At 47.3% G+C, this 21,308-nt stretch overlaps 3 protein-coding genes across 6 annotated transcripts in view; all 3 read right to left on the bottom strand.

Annotated features, from left to right (window-relative positions):
- The window catches only part of mark4b (MAP/microtubule affinity-regulating kinase 4b), a 43,142-nt gene extending 35,484 nt beyond the window's left edge, over positions 1 to 7,658 (bottom strand). For 2 of the 4 annotated variants that reach the window (XM_079732600.1, XM_079732601.1), the window contains exon 1: positions 3,893 to 4,866. In XM_079732600.1, the coding sequence (XP_079588726.1) occupies positions 3,893 to 3,940 (48 nt within the window). In that variant the 5' untranslated portion in view covers positions 3,941 to 4,866. Of the gene's footprint in view, positions 1 to 3,892; positions 4,867 to 6,102; positions 6,464 to 7,518 lie in introns of those variants that run through there. The other 2 variants (XM_079732599.1, XM_079732598.1) reach the window with 2 other exon arrangements.
- Positions 7,659 to 8,114: 456 nt separating this feature from the next.
- On the bottom strand, positions 8,115 to 13,947 carry LOC307073961 (uncharacterized protein). The gene is made up of 8 exons (XM_079733928.1): positions 13,677 to 13,947; positions 13,037 to 13,135; positions 12,197 to 12,419; positions 11,889 to 11,956; positions 11,565 to 11,687; positions 10,902 to 11,184; positions 9,975 to 10,720; positions 8,115 to 9,654 (listed from the first exon to the last, which is right to left on the bottom strand). The coding sequence occupies exons 1-8, from the start codon at positions 13,839 to 13,841 to the stop codon at positions 9,385 to 9,387; spliced, it is 1,977 nt and encodes a 658-aa protein (XP_079590054.1). The 5' UTR covers positions 13,842 to 13,947; the 3' UTR covers positions 8,115 to 9,384.
- Positions 13,948 to 19,956: 6,009 nt separating this feature from the next.
- Positions 19,957 to 21,308, bottom strand: part of sptbn4b (spectrin, beta, non-erythrocytic 4b) — a gene marked incomplete at both ends in the record, with an annotated part of 45,109 nt that continues 43,757 nt past the window's right edge. The window contains 3 exons of the mRNA XM_079732952.1: positions 19,957 to 20,328; positions 20,740 to 20,782; positions 21,059 to 21,229. Coding sequence (XP_079589078.1) covers positions 19,957 to 20,328; positions 20,740 to 20,782; positions 21,059 to 21,229 — 586 coding nt within the window. The remainder of the gene's footprint in view (positions 20,329 to 20,739; positions 20,783 to 21,058; positions 21,230 to 21,308) is intronic.

Here is a 21,308-nt window from a genome sequence, read left to right as displayed (position 1 = left end):
ACCTTTGTATTTGGGATACTGCTGGAGACTACTGCAGACTACAAGAAACAAAACATTTATTATAACCACAAATGGAGAACAAATTTACTTTCCCAGTATAGTGAAGCTAAATACGTCGCCGTGGCTTTTAATTTGCTGAATGTTTATTTTCCGGACACTATGTAGGGGTTTGAGGTGTCTTGATTGACTAACTTGGATAAGTGGACAGTAGCTAATGCCATATTAAACTCCTTCCCTCTGTTCCCTGATTACCATCTTAACGTCAACATGACCTGGAGCGCAGCAATTAAAGAGAAAGCGGCCCGGCTGCGAAGCAATTAAAAAGGTTAATTCCTTCTAGAACAGTTCACCTAGGTGCGCCTACCATCACATGTACCCTACGTACGCCCAAGGATGGTCTCTTCCAGCAGGATTAGCGTTTGGTTCAAGGTTCCTCTGCAGTTACCTTGTGTAAGAAGCACTCTAGGAACCGTCCTAGCTGCATTCATCCACGTCACTCCGGTAGAGGTTTAGTGACATTGTCACATTGTACATTGCACAAGGGTTCCTCGGCAGTACTAAGTAGACGGGTGTGCGTCCAGAGCTTGGAATCCACCTGACCAAGCCCACTTGTAAACAGATTCTAGCGTCACCAGATTCCGAGCTCTAACCGATACCGTGTACGCAATGGCGCGGGAGGGCCCCGACGGTGACGGCTCAACCAACGTGCCAGGCCGGCAGGCGGGACACTGGAATCAAAGCGCCGAGCCCGAGCCACGCAAAGGTCTCCCAAAGGTCTCCCGACATCAAACGGCCGCTCCTTTCATGGCAGGCCGACAGGATTCGTTTAAAGCCAGCGAGGCGTTGGATCACACGCCCTGGGCTGTTTACCGCCCGGTTTCCAGGTGAACGGCGACGGGGGGGGACGCTGGGCACCAGAGAAGCATGCCCAGGCTTTGGTTGTGACACGTCAGGGGCTGCAGTCCCTGGCAAGTGCAGTGAGCACGAGCGAGAGAGCGAGTCTACCTCACACTTTAGGGGACCCTGATTCTATGATGGAATTCACGCACATGTGGAGGTGTCGAGAAGATGCGTCACTTTACGTACACACACACACACACACACACACAAACACACACACACACACACACTCTCAAATTCTGTCCTCTCCAGAGTGTATCTCACTCTACTGCACACCTCTCCTACTCCCATTCTGTCCTCCCCAGAGTGTTTCTCACTCTACTGCACACCTCTCCTGCTCACATTCTGTCCTCCCAAGAGTGTTTCTCACTCTACCCCACATGCCTTAGGGGTGACTTCAAACGTTGTCAAAACATCAGCAATATCAATTGATTCCCATACTGCAGCATCCGAGCAAGAAGCCGATGCGCGCAGGTAACTGCACACATACAAACACACATGAAATACACTTTTTTGTCGTTGTAGACTGTACTCACACTACAGCTCAAACCAACCTTGGTCATATAACAAGGAAATGCAGACAGCTTCCTGGAAAACACCAGGTCAAAGGACCCGAGGATTTATGAGATTATCAGGCAGAAGACAACAGCACATAATAGAGAATGGTAGGGTAGGGCTCGGTTTGGGGGCAGACGCGATGTTATTCACGTGGTAGACACCGGTGACAGAAGCGGGGTCAAGAGTGGATCAGGGAGAGGAAAGAGAGGAGGGGTGGGGAGGAGGCCCGGATGGAAGACAGAACAATGTTAATATCGGAAACGCAGTCGTCTTGTCGGGTTTACCCGCTCTAATAGTCCAACTAACCAGAGAGTCATTTGTGAGAAACGAGAGAACCAACAGGAAGAGGTTGTTTTTCTGTTTGAGTTGTGCAATATTTTCAGCTTGCCTTGCACTGTCCTCTCTTCAAACCCTTACAACTGGTGTCCGGCCTCATGCTCAAGCAGACCCCAGCCTACAGCCTACAGCGTCTAGAGAGAACAATGGTCCAGCTAGAGGGTTGGTATCAGCAGATACCCTGATGAGAGATGGTGCTGGTGGACTGGGATGAGATGGTGCTGGTGGACTTTCATAATAAGCTTTGGCAATTCATGCCTGTTTTTTTTACTGTTGTAATGGGACACATCTAAGGAGTGTTTAACTACACATAAAACCTCTATGGGTCTCTGGGGCTAACAAGGTCGGTGAACCATTCAGGGATCGCCAACTGCTCTTGTTCAGATCGGCCTATACTAAGCTAACGTTATAAACGTTAATGAAGGAGTTAGGAAGGAAAAACACACACACTCTCTTTCACATCTGTGCGAGAGCATGTTCAGCAGGTTACAGCAAGGAGAGAGTTGGCAAACTGCGAGATTCTAACAAAAGCGTGTGTGCGTCAGCGTGTCATTTGCATGTATGTGTCTGTGATCGTTCGAGTGGCTAGAAAGGAGGGGGGGTGTAGGGGACCCCTTTGGTTGCCATGGTGAGGTTGCTAACAAGAGTGTTGTGTGATTGAAAGAGAAGAGTGATGGTTCCCCTGCCTCGCCCCTCTCCTAACACCATGAGAGCGAGAGAGAGAGAGAGAGAGAGAGAGAGAGAGAGACTCTACATGTAACCCCTCTCACACACCAACCCCATATTTGACATATTTTATCTTCACAACAGAAGAGAATATAAACAGCTAAAAAATAGCAGAATGCAATGCTCACTGACAATGCAATGCACACACTATGAAAACAGTGATGCCAGAGAGGTGAGAATTGATCCAACACATTGTGGTGTTGTCCAACACAAGCAGCAGGCCTAATAAGCATGTCGGATGTCGGCTATTTGATACGCAATCGTCCGCTAGACAGGGCCGTCCGCTAGACAGGGCCATCCACTAGACAGGGCCTTCCACCAGACAGTCCAGGTGTGTCAGCCTCACACCTCCCGGTCTGGTCGGCTCCAGAGCCAGGGCAGAGGAAGAGGCAGCCTGCAGCAGTACCACGCCCACTCAAAGGTCGCCAAGAGCCCGATGCTGCCCAAATGCCCTTGAGCAAGGGCAATTAAAAAGATCTAGACGTCCACACCCACAACCTGCTGTGGCATTGGACGGCGCTGTAGGCTCATGATTAGTTCTGAGCCGCGGCCCGCCCCTTCGCTGAGAAGACGGACAAGGGGGTGGATGGACGTCCTATGAGGATGAGCTAGGCTGACACAACGGATTTGACACACCTGTGTTTCCCCCTGAGTAGGACGAGCGAGACGGAGAGAGGGTTGGGTAGGTGTGAAATAGATGAAGACAGGAATGAGGAGCGTTAAGGAGGGATGACAGAGGAAGGATAGATTATGGGCAGGGAATGGCTGGAAAGGGGCATCGGCAAAGTGTAGGGTGAACAGATAGATGTCATGGGTGCAGGGATTGACGTGTGGAGAGGGGTGAATGGGGGATGGATAAAGGTTGCAGGATAGGCTCGGTAGCAACCTGATTAAAGAGAGGAATGGGTGGGTGTGGACCGGCTCGGGCGGTCTTACATCAGATGCATTAATTATTGATCGTAAGGCAGCTTCAGCTTCTTGTGGGGAAGCACACATGCGCAATAGAGACACCGGCTATCGACCGTGAAGATGTTTTTTTCGCAACTCATTCATTGATGAACATTTTGTGCCCTTGTCTTCATGCATGTACGTCTTCCAAATGTGCAAGCTATGGTCCCTTATATGCGGTACACTACACCACACCGTCCCCGCTACACTTGAACACAATGCAATCAGTAATCAACCGATTATTTGGCCCATTTACAAGACGCCCCAGCAGAATTACAGGACAGATTAGCGGGCCAGTGTTTTTTTCGCGTTGTATTATCGCCGCTAAGTGCTGCCAGATAAACAGACAACAGAGGGACCAGTAAATAAGTGAAGTTGTGCAATACGACATGATCAGCCAAACAACACCCCGATTTCAACTCACATGATCCGAGGTCCGCTCGATACCGGGCAGTGCTGTGCGTGAAGACATTGTCCCTGAGTGATCTTCACCGTCTCTGGTCGGTTAGGATCGGATGTTTTTCCCGGGATTAGGACAGCACCCTGGATATAGAGTTGGCTTTGGCCGCAGAGCAGCAGCAGTCTTGCCAAGCAGGCTGTCGCTGTTCCTGGGGGCAAAATATGCCTCTCTTCGCCGGTTGAAACCGGGGTTTTAAAAATGAGCTATTGGTGGGTTTCTTGTAAAACAACCTCCATCGTCGTGTTGGATAAAGGCGACACCGATCACCGAGAAGTGATGCAGCGAAAAGAGCGGTGCAACCGGCTATACATTGGCGTTATATCCACTTCATGGCTGCCCGGCGTCGGTGGGAGAGAGGCTTCCCAGACCGTTGTAGTCTCATCTTGGAATAATAAGAATAAATAAATTACAAACCTACCGATAGGTTTCGTTTCCCAGTCGCTATCGTACCATTTCGGTTGCTATTATTCAGACAGCTTTTCGAGTACCTTCAGAGAAAGGGGAAGCCACATAGTTGAGTGTTGAACCGATGCGAACAACATCGATGGAGACAAAAACGCACAAGGAGGATCCGCTCCGACCATGGACGCGGAGTTAAGAAAATGTATTTAGGTGGACAAAGACGCCGATGCGTCCGAAATCAAGCGCTCCCTGGCAAAAAGTAACAGCACCAGAAGTACCGATCAACATCTCTCCCCGTGGAGGAACACAAGGCCCGGAGAAATCAATGACTGGGGGGCAAAACTGCAGATAAAGAACCAACGGATGTACAGTGACCTCGTATTATAAAACCCATAGCCGTGGCTTCGCTTTAAAAAAAAGAGAAAGAATTACATGCGGTACAACTCAATTAGCTTAGCCGCATGGAAATCAAAACAAACATGTTTCCTGTGTCAGAAACATATTCATTGAACTATCAAAATAAACAGCATCCCTCGGAAAAGAACTGGCGACCGTGACAAGAGCCGGAGGGAGGGACGTCAACGGGAATAATAGGCAGGGCTGCAGCTTCTGTGCCTCTCACGCACACACACACACACACACACACATACACACACTCGCATACTCACTCTCGCTCGCTTGCGCGCGCACATAAACATACACACACAGGCGCGCACACACAAACACACACACCCTTCCCCCATTTTCTTAAAGGCACAATCGCACAATTCAATAGCGGCAGCACGCTGTGTGGAGTGTGTAATTAATATCGCCGGGAGCTGCACAGAACTGATGGAATACAAAGTTAACCTTTATTGAGTCAGGTATTCCGCTCAATGTTTGGATGGGTTGAGACAAGCCCCGATGTTGTTTACTTTAATGTAGGCATACTTTTACATGTATTCATTAGGCAGACGCCTTTATGCAAAGTGAGAGGGATTATAGTCAAAGCATGCCAACCAGGACATTCCAGTATTTTTGTTTGTATAGCCACTGCTTATTAATCCGCCATCGCTATGTTCGCAGCTGTCACTCTCCTGTCAGAGACAACAGCATTATTGTGATATTAAAATGATAAATCAACATGATGAAGTTCATCACGACACAGACACACATGATGTAATATTGCTGACAACGACAGCACACCAAAACAACATTTTGGTTTTGTCTCATCATCCACAGGGAGGGGATTTGGAGCATAGCGTAACCATGGTTACCGACGCGGACCCATAGTACCCATGGGAAAACTAAACAAGAATCGGGGGGGACCTCATGCTAGGTTGAGGTGAAACCAGTTGAGGACGTATAGGATGTATATGGGCGGGGCCCCAGGGAGATAGGACCTATAGGAGGCTAGTAGCCAAGTCCACAGAGACACAGTTCATCAATACTGATATGCATTAGAATTGCAAATAAGCACATTGCTATTGTAAAGTAAACCATGTTTTCAGTGTTACAGGTCACACACATACACATATTTCAATAAAATCCATCGATCCATCAATCATCGGCTACCACACAATCGTGCAATGAATATATAACATTAATGGCAGCTACACAAAAATAGAACCCACTAAATAAATAACAACTTCCAACAGACCAGCAGAGCTAACTGCTTTGTATTATGCAACATGAATATTCAAAGACCAACTTTCCCACCTCCAGGGTCAAACCCCTGAAGTTTGACCCTCCCCAGACACCCCTAACTGACTGCCAGCCCACAGTAGACTCACCTGCACGGATCTGCTTCGAACAGATCTGATCCAGGGCCTCATCCTTCCGTAAAGATGTTCCCTGATCCAAGACGTTCCCGTGTTCTACAAGTTCCCGTTCCTGGAGGTTCCCGGTCCTAGATGTCCCCTGGTTCAAGACGGTTCGGGGCCTAGACGTTCCTGGGCCTACACGCTCCAGGTCCTAGAAGCTCCAGGTCCTAGAAGTTTTCCGGTCTCAGACGTTCGAGGTCCTCCTAGATGTTTCGAGTCTTAGACGTTCCTGTCCTTGGCGGTTCCCAGTCCCAGACGTTCCCAGTCCAAGAATGCAGAGTTTCAGTTGGCAGAGAGTTCTCGGCGGCGGATCGGAGGGCCCTAGCAGCAGCTGGTGGGTACAGACAGAGAGAGGGCACCTAATTCAGACTGACTGTGTAGCTGTTGGTTTGCCAAACCCCAGACCAGCTGAAGCGGACAGGGTCGATACTGGGAAAGAACATCTCGCTGGGTACTGCGAAACGCCAATGATTTTAGCTCTGTCCCCGTCCTCACATCCATCCAGCCATCCATCGCAGGGCCAATCTGTTCCACAGGACCCAGATTCCGGCCAACTCTAGCTAAGCCAATTAGAAGCGGAGGCAAAACCTGATGTGGAATCATCAATAAGCATAATGGAGTATGGAAAAGATGGAGGGTAGGGCCGATCACTGTGGCTGCTTTCACTTATTGAATGTGTGTGTGTGTGTGTGTGTGTGTGTGTGTGTGTGTGTGTGTGTGTGTGTGTGTGTGTGTGTGTGTGTGTGTGTGTGTGTGTGTGTGTGTGTGTGTGTGTGTGTGTGTGTGTGTGGACAGATGGAACGGTGGGTAATGATTTTGTGTTCTGGGTAGGACATGGGAGATTGATCCAGGCATTTCTGTTGTTCTTGCTGTCCTGGGAACATGCGCCAACACGCACACGTCACTCAGTCACTCACCCCAACACCATTTTTAATAGTTCTTATTGAGACACGAACCTACTGTGTTGTCACATTATTAATGCTAGCAATGCAATATTTTTTTTTTTTATCGATTTACGATGTTTGTTATAACAGCCACCATATAGACGAGCAGTTATGTTAAGTAAATTAGGTGGCTGACTACTATGTCTTTATAAGGTATCCCATGTTGTATTTGTGTCTCTACAACGTGGTCCCACGCAGAGCTAACCTTAGTCTCTTTTAATCCTAAATGGATTAACGTTTAGAACCAACATGGGCCACACGACCTGGTGCCAATCACCTCTCAGCGGGACAGAAAAAGCTCCAACCGTCATTCTGCTAAACCCTAAAATAACCACTTAAAGCATTTTTTTTAAATTACCGAACATAGACAGATAAAATTTCTTACGAAATAAATGATAATGGAGGATGTTCAGGTGATGAGTATTTAACTTTATTTACTCACCACATCACACCGACTATCACCGAGGTCCTGGCAATCCCAGAATACGTTGGGAAAGTAAGTAAATCCCTGAAATAAAGTCCTTCAAACCTTTACACAACACGCTGCTGTCTCCTTTTCAAACTAGGCGTGGGATATGCTTGAGGGAATTGTTTGTTGTTGGTCCGGTTGATTAGTGTAATGCTGTTAAGAAATATGCAGTGTCATCCTAATCGCTGCATACCCGGTCCATAAGTGACACTGCCATCTACTGGGGAATAAATACCACTAATAACGCGCACTCATTTTTGTCCCAGGTAGATAGTCGCTTATTTTATAAATGCAACATGAAATAGCATTTCCCATGGACATAGGAAAAACGCCAACACATACCTGATAGCCAATATATTTTGTGAAGAACATCTTCAGTGAAAACCAGATCTGTTCACCAAAAGCAACCTGTCACAGCTATTCCAAAACAATTTTGACTGTTCAGTCCAACACAAAATAGCACCAATTCTAGTGGATTGTAACAAAAAAAGAAGCACCAAATAAATGAGTTTGAAGTCTTTTACTTTTTTTTCAGTTTTACTATAATCATTTCAAAAGTCAAAACATATTGCCTGTTGTACTTCTGTATCTCAGAAATACTTGGCCACGAAAAAATATTATAAGGCAGGGATTTCCCAATATGGACAATTTTAGACAGCTTTGACAGAAAATATGCCATTCTTTAGTGTTCATTTAAAATGTGCTATTCATTAGTGTTCATATGAAATTACACTTGGTTACATGTTCGATTATTAACCTTTATATTCTTTAGTTCTCTAGTATTTTAATTGATGGATGTTTCCTAAATTAGTTTTTTAAAAGTCATAAAAACAAACCATGTACTTCTAAAATGTGTGTTTTGTGAAGCATTTTAAATACTAAATCAGTCACCAAGTCAGTAACGATGACCAATACTTCAACCTGTATCTACTCGATCAATGTCCCAGTAGACCACTGACCCAACCAGTACACAGTTCATGGAAAAAGGGTCTCACCCTACAGCCCAATGTCTCCACATAACGGTCTGTTCCGCATCATCATAAAAACACAATACTCAGTTCTCGACTCATCAGTTGGAGCACTCTTCTGTTCCAGTGAGGAAAGCCTGTCGGCCATCTTGTGTTGAGGTATCTCTGACCACGTGTTCCTCGTTCCTCGGTAAATCATGTCTAGTGTAGTCACCATCATAAAAATCCCTCTCATCCCCTAGCTGGCTCCACTCTATTGATTTTCACAGAACTATTTTTGTACAATGTGTAAAAAATTTGTCAGTGAGTCAGACCCATCATAAACCAATAGCACGATAAAATAATAAACCACTTAATTTCTTAATTGTTGATCTGATAGAAAATGAAAAGGTGAGGCACACGTTCAGTTTTACAGTATGACCGCCTTGCTAAAACGCCTACAGTCAGGTAGGCTAAACACAAAGACTTCTTTAAGTATAAAGGAATCTTAATTCAGAGTTTAGTCAGTAACAATGTGCATCCCCGTCTTCTGAAACTATAGTGACTTGTTGTTTGATTACTCTTTGGAACACTGAGTATTCACACAGCACAGAGGCGAATTCATCTGCCACCTTCATCTCAACTCCACCATGTGCACTTTTACCACCAGCACAGGTCCAACAGAACCAACTCTGCCAGCGTGGAAGGCAAGCTGTAGTGAGGAGAAAAGCAGTGGCTCACTTTATTGAACCATAGAGCTCTCAATCCAACTCATATGTCCGGCCATTCATCTCTTCAATCATCCGTCCCGTTTGTCTATCCATCCGTCCGTCCATACAGCCATTGATTTACCAGCTACATTTGCTTCCCCCTTGTGTCCCGTCGGTGAGTTTCAGTTTGAGTAGAGACACTTGTGGTCCTTGAGGTTGCGCAGGTAGGCGAAGCTCTTGCCGCACTTGTCGCACATGTACTGCTTCTGTCCAGTGTGGATCTGCAGGTGGGCCTTCAGGCTGTTGCCCTGGTTGAAGCTGCGGCCGCACTGCTCGCAGCTGAAGGGCTTCTCGCCCGTGTGGATGCGCTGGTGGCGGTTCAGGTTGCCCGAGTTGCTGAAGCATTTGCCGCAGGTGGCGCAGCTGAACGGCTTCTCCCCCGTGTGGACCACCTTGGAGCGAACAGGAGGGTAGACATGGAGGAGAATTCGTCAATGCATTGGATTTTTCTAGACCTCTGTGAAGACTTGGTTGGAATTGAAGGGCAACAACACACAGAAAATCTGTTCTGATGAAACAGCACCATCTGCTGATGAGTGCTGTTTTCAGGACAAATTCCGTCTATCATATTAGAAATGGAAATTGTATTAATATATATTAATTACGCTGGACCATGTCCCTGTAGTTCGATTATAGTGTTTGGTTTTGCATTAAGGTGGAACAACACTTGATGCATTTCCCAGGGTTAGCACATCGATCTGGCTCCGCCCACCTGGTGCGACTTCAGGCTGCTGTGCTGCGTGAACATGCGGCCGCAGATGGCGCAGGAGAAGGGCCGCTCCCCGCTGTGCGTCTTCTTGTGGATCTTCAGGTAGCTGGCCGTCTTGAAGCTCTTCCCGCACAGGCCGCAGCTGTTGGGCCTCTCCACCGCGTGGTGCTGCTGGTGGGCCCGCAGCTCCGTGACGGAGCCCAGCCGCACGCCGCACAGCACGCACGCGCACGGGACCCCGGCGGCGTGCGTCTGCAGGTGGGCGCGCAGCGAGTCCACGCAGGCCTCCGCGGCGCCGCACGCCACGCACGGCAGCGCGCCCGCGCCCGCGTGCGACGTCTTCTGGTGCATCCTCAGCGCGCTCTTCTGGATGAAGCACTTGCCGCAGGTATCGCAGCCGAAGGGGCGCTCGCCGCTGTGGATGCGCTGGTGCCCCTTCAGCGTGTCCGCCTGGTTGAAGCTCTTGCCGCACGTCTCGCAGCTGAAGGGCTTCTCGCCCGTGTGGATGCGCAGGTGCCGCTGCAGGTTGCCGGCGATGGTGAAGCGCTTGTCGCAGAACTTGCAGTTGTAGGCACGCTCGCCCGTGTGCACCATCTGGTGCATCTTGAGGCCGTGGGCGCGGTAGAAGGTCTTGCTGCACTGGTCGCAGCGGTACGGCCGCACGTCCGAGTGCAGCCGCTGGTGGTTCCTGAGCAGCTGCTTCAGGGTGAAGCCCTTGCCGCACACGTCGCAGACGTGCGGGCGCTCGCCTGGTGCGGAGGTTCGGCAGGGGAAGAAATGGAATAAGGGTTTATGTCGTCGCTTACAAAAGGAAGAAACGACACAGTGAAGCACAAATCAGTGCACAGTTATTTAACCAACGTAAAGCTCAACTGAGCTTGATGAAAATAAGCCAAATGAAGCTGAGCTAAACCAGTCCCCAGCACGCACCTGTGTGGAGCAGCATGTGCGCGGTGAGGCTGCGCTCGAAGGAGAAGCCCCGACCACATTGAAGGCACTGGAAGGGCTTCTCGGCGTTGGCCCCGTGCACCGCCTCGTGGGCCTTCAGCTGGAGCCTCTTGCTGAAGGTCTTGTGGCAGTGCTTACAGCTCAGGGGCTGCTGGCCCTGGCCCGGGCCGTCCCTCCCGGGACGCCCCCGACGGGCCTTGGGCCGCACTACCCGCGCTGCCCTCCCCTGGATGTACACCGGGTCCCCTTCCTCCTCCGCCTCTGCCTGGGTCATCCATCACCGAGCGTAGGGTTGGAATAGGAAACATGCAGGAAACAATTGAATCGATAAGTCACCAGTCGTTCTACTAGAAAGCAAGCTCTTCCACTGTGTTTCTTTAAGCCCATTGTGTAGCTTATGCACATCCCGGAGGGACAGTTAACGTCAAAATAGATATTTACTTTTTTAGTCAGTCACTCAACAGAAACTTTCACCGAAACTTCCCTTTATCAACATTAATGAGTAGGTTTAGGAGAAGCGTCTTGCTCAAGGATGCCTCCTCCACACCTTTCATCTTGCTTTTAGTCCAATCCTTAAAGGCTATAGGCTTGTTAAGAGTAGTTTTAAAAGCCAAACTGAATGGGGCCAAGGGCAGGGAGGCCGACCTGGTAGTCCGGGTCATTGTCATCTTCCAGGCCTGGGTCATCCTGGTACTGAACTGAGCCTGGAGACACTTCCGGGAATGACCCCAGGTCCTCCTCTTTTATCAACGCTGGTCGCACATTGTCCTTGTGGAGAGAGAGAGAGGCTTTGAAATGTCTCTTTAGAATTCAACTTTTAAATGCCTGCATTTAAAAGCTGACGAAGATGCAGACGATCCGACAAAAGCGAAGAAAAAAACAACGGAATACTAGACAAAACTCAAAAGGAGTGTATCTTTATAAAAGGGAATCAAATATATTTTCGTAGAACATCTTGGCTAAATGTACCTGGAATGCTCTGCCCTTCCAGAGGTGGAGAATCGGTGATCGCTTCACTCCTGCAATCCCGATAGATACTGCAGAGATTTAGATGGAAGATAAATAAACAGAAGGACAACAAGTTAGCAGAAGCCGTAAGACACGTCTTTATGAGGGACTGTGAAGTGTGAGAGAAGTGTTGAGAATAAGCCCGGAAGATCGAGAGAGATCAAGAAGGGATAAAGAAGCTCATTCATGACAAACAATGAATGAGGAGGGGGAGTAGGGGAACTGGGACTGTAACCAAACCATGGGCTGCTAGGGTTTGGGTTATCTACCTCGGCGAGACTTCCTGCCGACGCGACGCTGCGTGTGCACCACCTCCGTTGCCACCTCCTCCCCCACCTCCTTCCCCCCCTCCTGATCCGCTCCTGTGCAGAGGAGGCCGTTGGTCCAATGTCCCCCGCGGACCTCCCTGCTCTCCTGCTCCAAGCTCAGCTCCGCCTTCACCTCCTCCAGCCTCCTCCTCAGGTCCTCCTTCTCCGCGTCTCCCTGGGCCACCTACAGCCAGACGTGGGGGAAATATTACACAGCACAAAAGCGAATTGGTTTGAATGGGCCTAATCCAACTTGTGGCCATCTGGGTTATAAACACGGTTACGGGTCGGCTTAGCTCAGGAGGTAGAGCAGTTGCCTTGTAACCGAAAGGTTGCTGGTTCGATCCCCAGCTCCTCCTAGCTGATTGTTGATGTGTCCCTGAGCAAGACACTTAACCCTAACTGCTCCTGACGAGCTGGCTGTCACCTTGCATGGTTGACTCTGCCTTCGGTGTGTCAATGTGTATATTAACCAAGCGTCTGCTAAATGCCCTAATTGTAATTGTACACTAAAGCAAAAATATTGGTAAAACTGTATATATTTCAGACTGGTATGGTTAAGCAGAACTGGTTAATTAATACCATACTGGTAAGCCATTTTTGGTATATTGTGTCTACTGTATGTTTAAGTACTTGCTCAGGGAGGCCTGGCCATGGAGAATTGAACTAGCAGACTGAAATAGCTATATATGCTTTTAGATTAAATGGCAACATTATATATGTATTTATTATTCATGGAACACGTTGATGTTATTTATGTTATCCTATAAATACCAGGACCAGGAGTGTGTGGGGGTTTACTTCTAATCTGAGCAGAGAGGAGCACTCATTGAACAGAAGGCAGATCTTCTCAACCACTTCTGTTGCCAGAGAGGTCATGAAGACGCTCAGCTCGAAAACCTGGAAAAGCGGGAATAAAGAGATTGCAATTAGATAGGTCATTTCATTATTAAATATTACGAAATAAAAAATAACATTCGGATATGACTTATGAAGAAGGGTTATTCGCATGAGGGTATTTTTTTATGTCAATAAATATTTAAATATTAATATTTGATGCACCGTTCTGCGTTCACTACTGACAACATAGAAAAGCCCGGCAATGAAACCATGCGCAACTTGTAGCTGATATTCATCTAGACATACGACAGATAGAAACATCATCAAAATGGCGTCCAAACCAGTTCTGTCGTTAATAATGAAGCTACAAAATTAATGAATTTATTATGATATGGAGTCAATAGTAGTGGTTGAAATGTCTGGTAAAATGTTTTTGGGGCATCCACTCCCGTTTAGATGGGTCATTCGCTGCTAGCTCTTCTATTTCTATGATCAGCTGTTTAGCCGCAGGGATGACAACACGAGAAGGAAGGCTGGCCCACCAGATCCAGCTGTTAACTCAATAACACAAACATTTTCACACAAAAGGCATTCAGCATACCTTTTGTTTCGACGTTTCGTGTGTGTTTTCTGTCACAGCTGGTACTTGTGGGACCGATGGATTGGACGTATCGGACATATCCGCCATAACTTTGGTAATTTCTGTGACCGACGCTTTGACCATGATCTCCAAAATGGAGCTTATCTGCTCCTCAAACGCAGACATTATTAAAACTTTAAGTACATCCAACTTGCAATGCTGGGATATGACAAGAGAGAAGTACTGTTTCAAGAATAATTGAAGCAATACATGAAAACAACCGGACCGCTTACGTCACGGACATCCGTTTTGTTTCCGGGTCAATCATGACATTTTTCGTTCAGAAAAAAACATGACTGGTAACGCCCCTTTCTAAAAAAGTGTTCATACTGCACTAATGTTTCATCAAAGGTGAATATATGTCATTATATACACTTATGTTTCAATGATAACAAAACGGGTTTTCTGTATAGTTTCGGTGAGGTGCAACGGACGTGAATAGGCTTTTTCGTTATACGTTCCGTGCTTAATATTTACCTTCCGAGTCACATTTTCTTTAGGTCATTGTGGCCCATGTGGATAATTTCGCATCCCCTACTGCTTCCTCCTGTTGTTTAGGCAGATGTAAAAATATATGCTTCTTATTGAATATCTTTAAATGGCGATTATATTATTGGTATCAAGTCAACGTTGCTTTGCGGGCAGGGCCGTATCTAGAATGGGGCTGGGGTGGCACAGGCCTGCCCTAATTATTATATGTAAATATATATATTATACAAGACATGGCTATATGTAGACTATAGCCATGGTATGTCAAAATAGCTTAGTGTGGGTTTCCTGCGTGTTTACTTTTTTGTAAAAAACGACTTAAAGAATAAGGGACCTGTTTCAGCCAGATACTATGAGATGCTTTGAGATTAGTTTTTGGGCTAAGAGTTATATAATAAAGCAAGTACTGCTGTTGTGCATGAGCGTCATAATTAACCTCAACCGCTGCCTAAACGGATGCCACCTTCAAAACGCTCTGAGTTTCCGTGAGTTTCGGAGGTTCGGACCTTAAGCTCGGAGGAAAGCGCTTTGAACAATCTGTTGGGTCGGAGTTTCTGCTCAGAGTTTTTGAGTTTCGAGTCTTACGAGTCCACTTCACAACAATGGATGTCCATTTCGCTGTCATTACATTGATAGACTAACGTGAACTTGCAGAAAGCACTAAGAGGCGAAATGAACATCCATTCTAACATTTGCATTACGATACATTATAGCTTACAATTATAAACATCACCTGATAAATTCTCGCTCATGTTCAACCATCACAAGCAGATCTAATAACTGATTCATCTGTTCTCTATGAATACAGCAAAGAAGCGAAATGAGGCCCCTGCGGTCATCCATACTTTCGTGAACACTCTTATTTCGGAATAAGGGAAGGTTTACATAAAGACACGTAAGAGCTTCCGAACCGCAGAGCGTTTTGAAGTTGGCAGGAGCTCCACACATTCACACACACCTCGCCACCGAGGGCCCTCTGTCGTGACCTCAAGGTGCTTCGGATGAGGCACTTTGACGTCACGAAGAGATTGGCAAAAACTTAGGATTCTACACCTGTTTTCTCGGAAATGACGGTGCTCTTTTAGCAACAGGGACAAAATGGAATCGATTTCTTTGTTGAAGGTCATAACATAAATATCACCACATTTTAAACAAATAGATTTTTGGTTCACTGCACATTTAACTTGAAAGTGCTATTATAGCGAAAGAAATTGACGATTACTTCAGCCAACAAACAACCTAGGTTATTTTTTTTATTAGTAAACTGAATATAAAAGAATGAGTGTGCATACTTCAATGATTAACAAAACCACATTTTATTGAGCATTTTGCCTATGCTGACAAACGGACGTTCTTGTGAGCAGAGCCAAGCATCAATACATCGGAGAAAGTGGGGCAAAGCAGCGGTAACGCGCCAGCAGGCTAAACATCCGTCCCATCACGTGCTCGAAAAGGTTGTTGAAAAACCGAAATGTTGTCGTTTTTGGATCGCCATATTTGTAGTTGCACTAAAATCCAGTACTATTAACTCTGCTGTCTTTAGACTCTCTTACAATTTGATAGTTTTGGGTTGCTAAGTGGCACACGGACTGGATAGCAGCATTGCTAGCGAGTTAGCTTGTATCCCACAAGTAATCAGATGACCCCCGGTGTGCCTGTATCATAAGACTGCACAGTAAATATTAGTGTCATCAGTAAACACTATGTTTTATCTACACACTTCATTGGATCGATTTAGTGTTGGTTCGCACAGCTTTCGAAACACAGTGAGTCCAGACTAAGAGGGAAGCCATTTTTAAAGAAATAGCAGGAGCACATTCAATTATCAACTATCTCAAAAAAGTTAGAACATAAATCAGAGCATTCCCTCCTATGGACCTATTCAACCTGCCTATTTTAGATCAGGGACCTACAGTAATGCAAACAAATTGAGTGTAAAAAAGGGTGCAAATAAAGCGTGTCAATTTGTGATGCCCTTTATACTCACAATTGCGCACAATTCTTGCTTGCATCCCAGCAGCGACCTACGTGTCCTTTGACCTAGCCATGTCCAGACGTCTCCACATCCCCTGTGAAGAATCTGCTCATTCATCTTTCATTTGTTGAGTTGCTTGCTCCAACATGCATGTAATGGATTGCATTGATTTGGCATTCCTGCCTAAGGTTAGATAGATAAAATGTGTTGATATACATTTAAAAAACTAAGGTAGAAAAGGCTACCATATTAGGACTTGTTTTCTCTCGGTGAATGATAAATAGACCTCATGATGGTTCACCATGATTAACGACACCTGGTGCGGGCAAAATTCAAAAATCCTGACGCAATCCGCTTCACGTTGAATGGATGAACGTTTTCCTGAAGACAGAAAAGTGAGTGAAGGAGACTCCTGCAAGGAGCGGGATTCTCCTCTCCGATCCCAACAAACACTGAAGGTTTTGAGGCCGCTGAACAACCACCAAAGAAGAAAGGCTGCTGCCACAGTCAGTGGATTGGCAAAAACAAAACGTGTCTTTCAGAAATGTCTACCGCCTCTTCTATTCACTCAGAGAAGCAAGAGTCTGAATAGATTTGGAGTAGAGTTTGAGTGGATTTAGGTGAACTCCTGGTGGGGGCATACTGTTGCAGCGTGCAATAGACAAAATAAATACAAATTATGAAATCAATAGAAACCCAGAAAAAACAACATCTGAACTGCAGTTGTGAGGAATTTATACAACGACAGTGACCCTAAAAAGCCCACCATATGTCAAAGGATGTTTTATAAATTACAGTTCTCCGCCTCACCTCATTCCACCGCAGAAGGGTCCCTTTTTCCCCTAGGAAGTACATTCAAAACTCCCCATTCAAACCACACTACTAATGTAACCATCCACATGAGGCGAAGTAAACCCAAAACAAATCAGTGTGTCAGCTTGTCTCCTAAGAGCAAACCAACTCCCTGTCCTAGTGCTCTTTTCAAAACTTCCCAGCATTCACCTGGGTCGTCTAGTGTTGATTGCCCCGTGCTTCCAGCCCTACTGACTCCCGCAGGAATCTACCTTATCACTTGCTATTATTGTGTAATTTCCTCTTTATATACTTATGGCTTTGTGGTTTAGAAGACAGGGACGGGGAGACACAACATCAACGTGATGGGGGACAGAATGAACGGACTGCACAGACAAGCATCTGTTGAACAGTGATATCTGGTCAAGCAAGACATGCAATCTCTCAGCAGCCATACAGCCATAATGGACATTAACCCTTCCGTGAGTTTAGCCAATCACGTAGGCAGATCTTTCCTCGGTTCGATGAGTCATCGCTGCTATTGCTGTACCTTCAAGTTTGAGTATCATAGTTATGATAGTGTATGATGCATTTATGCTAACAATAACAAACAATGGTATCATTAATTAAGATTCATTAATATCTAAAATGAATCAATTAATGCTCAAATAATAAATTATTAACTATTAACAGTATAGTAAAAAATAAATGAGGCATGGCTATTAACCACAGTAGTGTTATAAACTCATTCAGTCTTTCTATATTCATTCAGGTGTAGTTTCAGCTCGCTACGAACCTGAAGAGCTTCATAACCTCATGCACTGTGACACGGACACACTGAAAACCTCGGGACAATGAGTGTGTGTGTGTGTGTGTGTGCGCGTGTGGGTGTGGGTGTGTTTGGTTGTAGTACGTATGTGTATGTGGCAGAGGTCTGCCGTGACTGGAAGACTGAGGTGGAAAAACAAGGGATTTAGGGGCACGCGTGTAAGCATGTAACACACACACACACGCCAACATAAATAACCTGAGAGCTATGGAGACCCTGGGGAAGGGCGGAGCAGCAGCTTGCGCACTCACACGAGTGCACACACACACAGACACACACACACACACGCAGAGGAACATAAACATACATGTACGCACCGTTTAGGATTACAGAAGTTTGTGATTGAATCACAGTCAGGCTTGGTGTGTCTTCCTTTCCACTTTACCGAAAACTAAGCAGAGTGTTTTGGAGCTCATTAAAAGATTTCACACATTTTGTGCTTACGAACAAAGTCGATCAAATAAAGAAATCTGTGAGAGTGCGATTGTGTTTTTTCTTTTTTTACTTGCCTTAATTGAAAACTCTAATTCATGGAAATTATCCTTCTGCTGAACCGCAGATGGGAAACTGGAGTAAAGGTTGCCGGGGGTTACTAACTGTTCTGCTCTGTGTTGTAAACAATGAGGACTAGAGACTTCTCTTCTAGTCTCCTATCCAGTCATCATACAATGATCCGTCTATAAAACAGCAATCTCATACAACAAAATCTCATGCATTATATTCTGATGTCATCTCAGAACCTGCTTGCCAACAGAATACCTTTTCGACAATAGTAGCTGAAAGGGGATCTCTTTTCGGTGAGAGCTTTGCTTCAGTCTCTCTTATGGCCTATAGAGGGCGCTGTTCTTCATCCCCTGAGCTCCAGGCTCCCACTATTTCCACCCTTCCCAGATCAGAAAACATGGCTGTATCTGAAAGCAAAAATCCCTTGATTTCATCGTAGCTTAGGTTTGTAGCTATTTTTGTAGTCATGGCTCGTGTTGCGTTGGGGGTGGAGGAACTTGATGTTCACACCCATTCATGCATGCTTACACACGCACACACACACACACACACACACACACACACACACACACACACACACACACAGACACACAAAAAAACACAGATCACAGCTCCAATCTTTTATCTACTCTTACCCCAATTATGTCATCCTCCTCCTCGTCATCATCATTGTCATTCATCAATTGGAAGTGTTTAGTAAGGACCTAAAATTGAGTTCAGCTACTGTTCGGTTTCCCGCGGTGAAACCAGGAGTATAGAATTAGGAAGGGAAAATAGGCTCGTTTGTGTGCCATTGTATCGTTCTGTTTTCAAATTTTCAAGAGTAAAACTGTTATTAAGACATGGGCGTTGGATGTCTCGACGTACAGACATACCAGATGGACAGACGGACAAGAAATACACTGGTACTGGGCTCACCTCAGGGAAACAAACCCACAATGAAACTATCATGTAGGAGCTACACATCGCACTACCAGCCATTCCATGTTAGCCTTCGTTCCCATGACGATATCTGTGCTCGCCATTTCTGTTTCAAAGAAAACCCAAACAAAACTAAACCAATGTCCTCTCTCAACTCTTGAAGCGGCTGTTGTTACCCCAGACGGCCACCGGGGGCGCTGGCACAGCTCCGGGGGTTTGCGTGCGGCGTTTCTCACAGAGAACCAGGGAGGGGAGAGAGAGAGAGAGAGAGAGAGAGAGAGAGAGAGAGAGAGAGAGAGAGAGAGAGAGAGAGAGAGAGAGAGAGACATACAGAAAAAGTGAGGAAGACACGCCCCTCCCCCTCCTCTGCTCCGATCCACCCTGTCTGCCACACAAGCCTCCTCAGAGCTCGTGTGACTCCCGTTGCAGTGGACAGTATCGTCATGAGGCACACGGCCGAGAGAGAGAGCAAGAGACATAGAGAGAAGGAGGGCGAGAGGGAGGCTGTGTGTGTGAGAGAGAGAACCAGGGCGGGGCTGGGAGCCGGGGAGGTGGTCCGTCGTTGTCTAGACAACGGGCCACGTGGGTTCCCCTTCGGACCCCGCCCCCCCCCCCCCCCCTCCCCAAAACCCTCCCGCTGCCTCCGGGCAGACCCCCCCCCCCCTCCCCCCCCGGTACCCCTCCCCCTCCTCCCCCAACCCCCAGCGTGGAGAGTTCCCGAGCGTTCCGGCTCACTTCTTCTTACTGGACTTCTCCGTTCGCTTCCCACCGTCGGCCTTCTCCCCGCCCCGGTCCGAACGCTCGGACCGCTCCCCTCGTTCTCTCTCCTTCTCCCTCTCCTTCTCCCTGTCCCTCTCCCTCTCTCTGTCGCGCTCCCGGTCGCCGCGGTCCGACCGCTCGCCGCCCCGCTCCGAGCGGTTCTCGCCGCCCTTCTCCGAGCGGTTCTCGCCGCCCCGCTCCGAGCGGTTGTCGCCCTTGCTGCCGTCGGGCCGCGTGCCCTCGTCGGTGGAGGAGGTGGTGGGCTGCGGCTGGCCCCAGCGGGCAATCTCGTCGTGCTCCGTGATGCTGGTGGTGATGTTGCCCACCCACGCCTTCAGGTCGTCCTGCTCACAGGGGGAGGGGGGGAGGGAGTGGGGGAGGGAAAAGAGAATGGACGAACGGGGGGGAGAGGGAGGTAGAGGAAAGGGAAAATGAAGAGGAGGGGAGAAGGAGGGAAGGAGAGAGGGAGAACGAGAGAGAGAGGGAGATAGAGGGAGAACGAGGGAGAGAGGGAGATAGAGGGAGATAGAGGGAGATAGAGGGAGCGAGAGAGAGAGAATGGATGAACAGGGGAGAGGGAGGTAGAAACAATGAAGAGTAAGACATACATTTACAATAAACTGTTTGACCACCACCACCGGTAGTAATTAACTGAGTTAGTGGTCGTCGCTTTGCCTTATATCCCATATATAAGTCATAATTGAACTAATCCAATCCAATAATTAACTTTATATCATAATAAATGACCCACTCACCTCATCTTTGGCATGGAACAGAAACTCGCTGCCGTCCTTCGTTCTGTAATGAGAAGCGCAGACATTAGGCCAAACAACACAATCAAACCCCTAACAGATCAGCCCACGCATATAGGTACTCAAACAGCACGTTATGCAAGGCCCCTTCAGAACCCTCCACCCTGGACTAGTTCCTGATTCCTGAAGGCGAACATCTCAACTCAGAATATCCGCCATGTTCTTCTGCGACCTATTCCTACACGGCGAATCCCTTAATAAAACCAAACCAAAGTAAAATCCAGAATACACGAGAATCTACAAATCCCGCGGAGCCGCTCACTTGAGCGTGAAGACGTTCTTCTTCTTCTTGTAGCCGTTGGTGACGTCACAGGTGCACAGAGCCAGGCTGAGCGGCGGCTCGTTGTTGTACGCCGTGGTCGTGTTCTTGGCGTCCTTGTAGAAGCCCAGCTCGCCCTGCTTCAGCACGCAGTACAGGTTCACCCAGGACCTGCTGTGATGTGGGACACCATGGGTGGGGGGGGGGGGGGGGGAGAGGGAGAGAGGCAAGGGTCGTAAGGGGGAGTAGTAGG

This window comes from Pollachius pollachius, assembly GCF_949987615.1.
Source record: "Pollachius pollachius genome assembly, chromosome: 3".
Classification (NCBI taxonomy): domain Eukaryota; kingdom Metazoa; phylum Chordata; class Actinopteri; order Gadiformes; family Gadidae; genus Pollachius; species Pollachius pollachius.
This window is presented reverse-complemented; position numbering and strand designations above follow the sequence as displayed.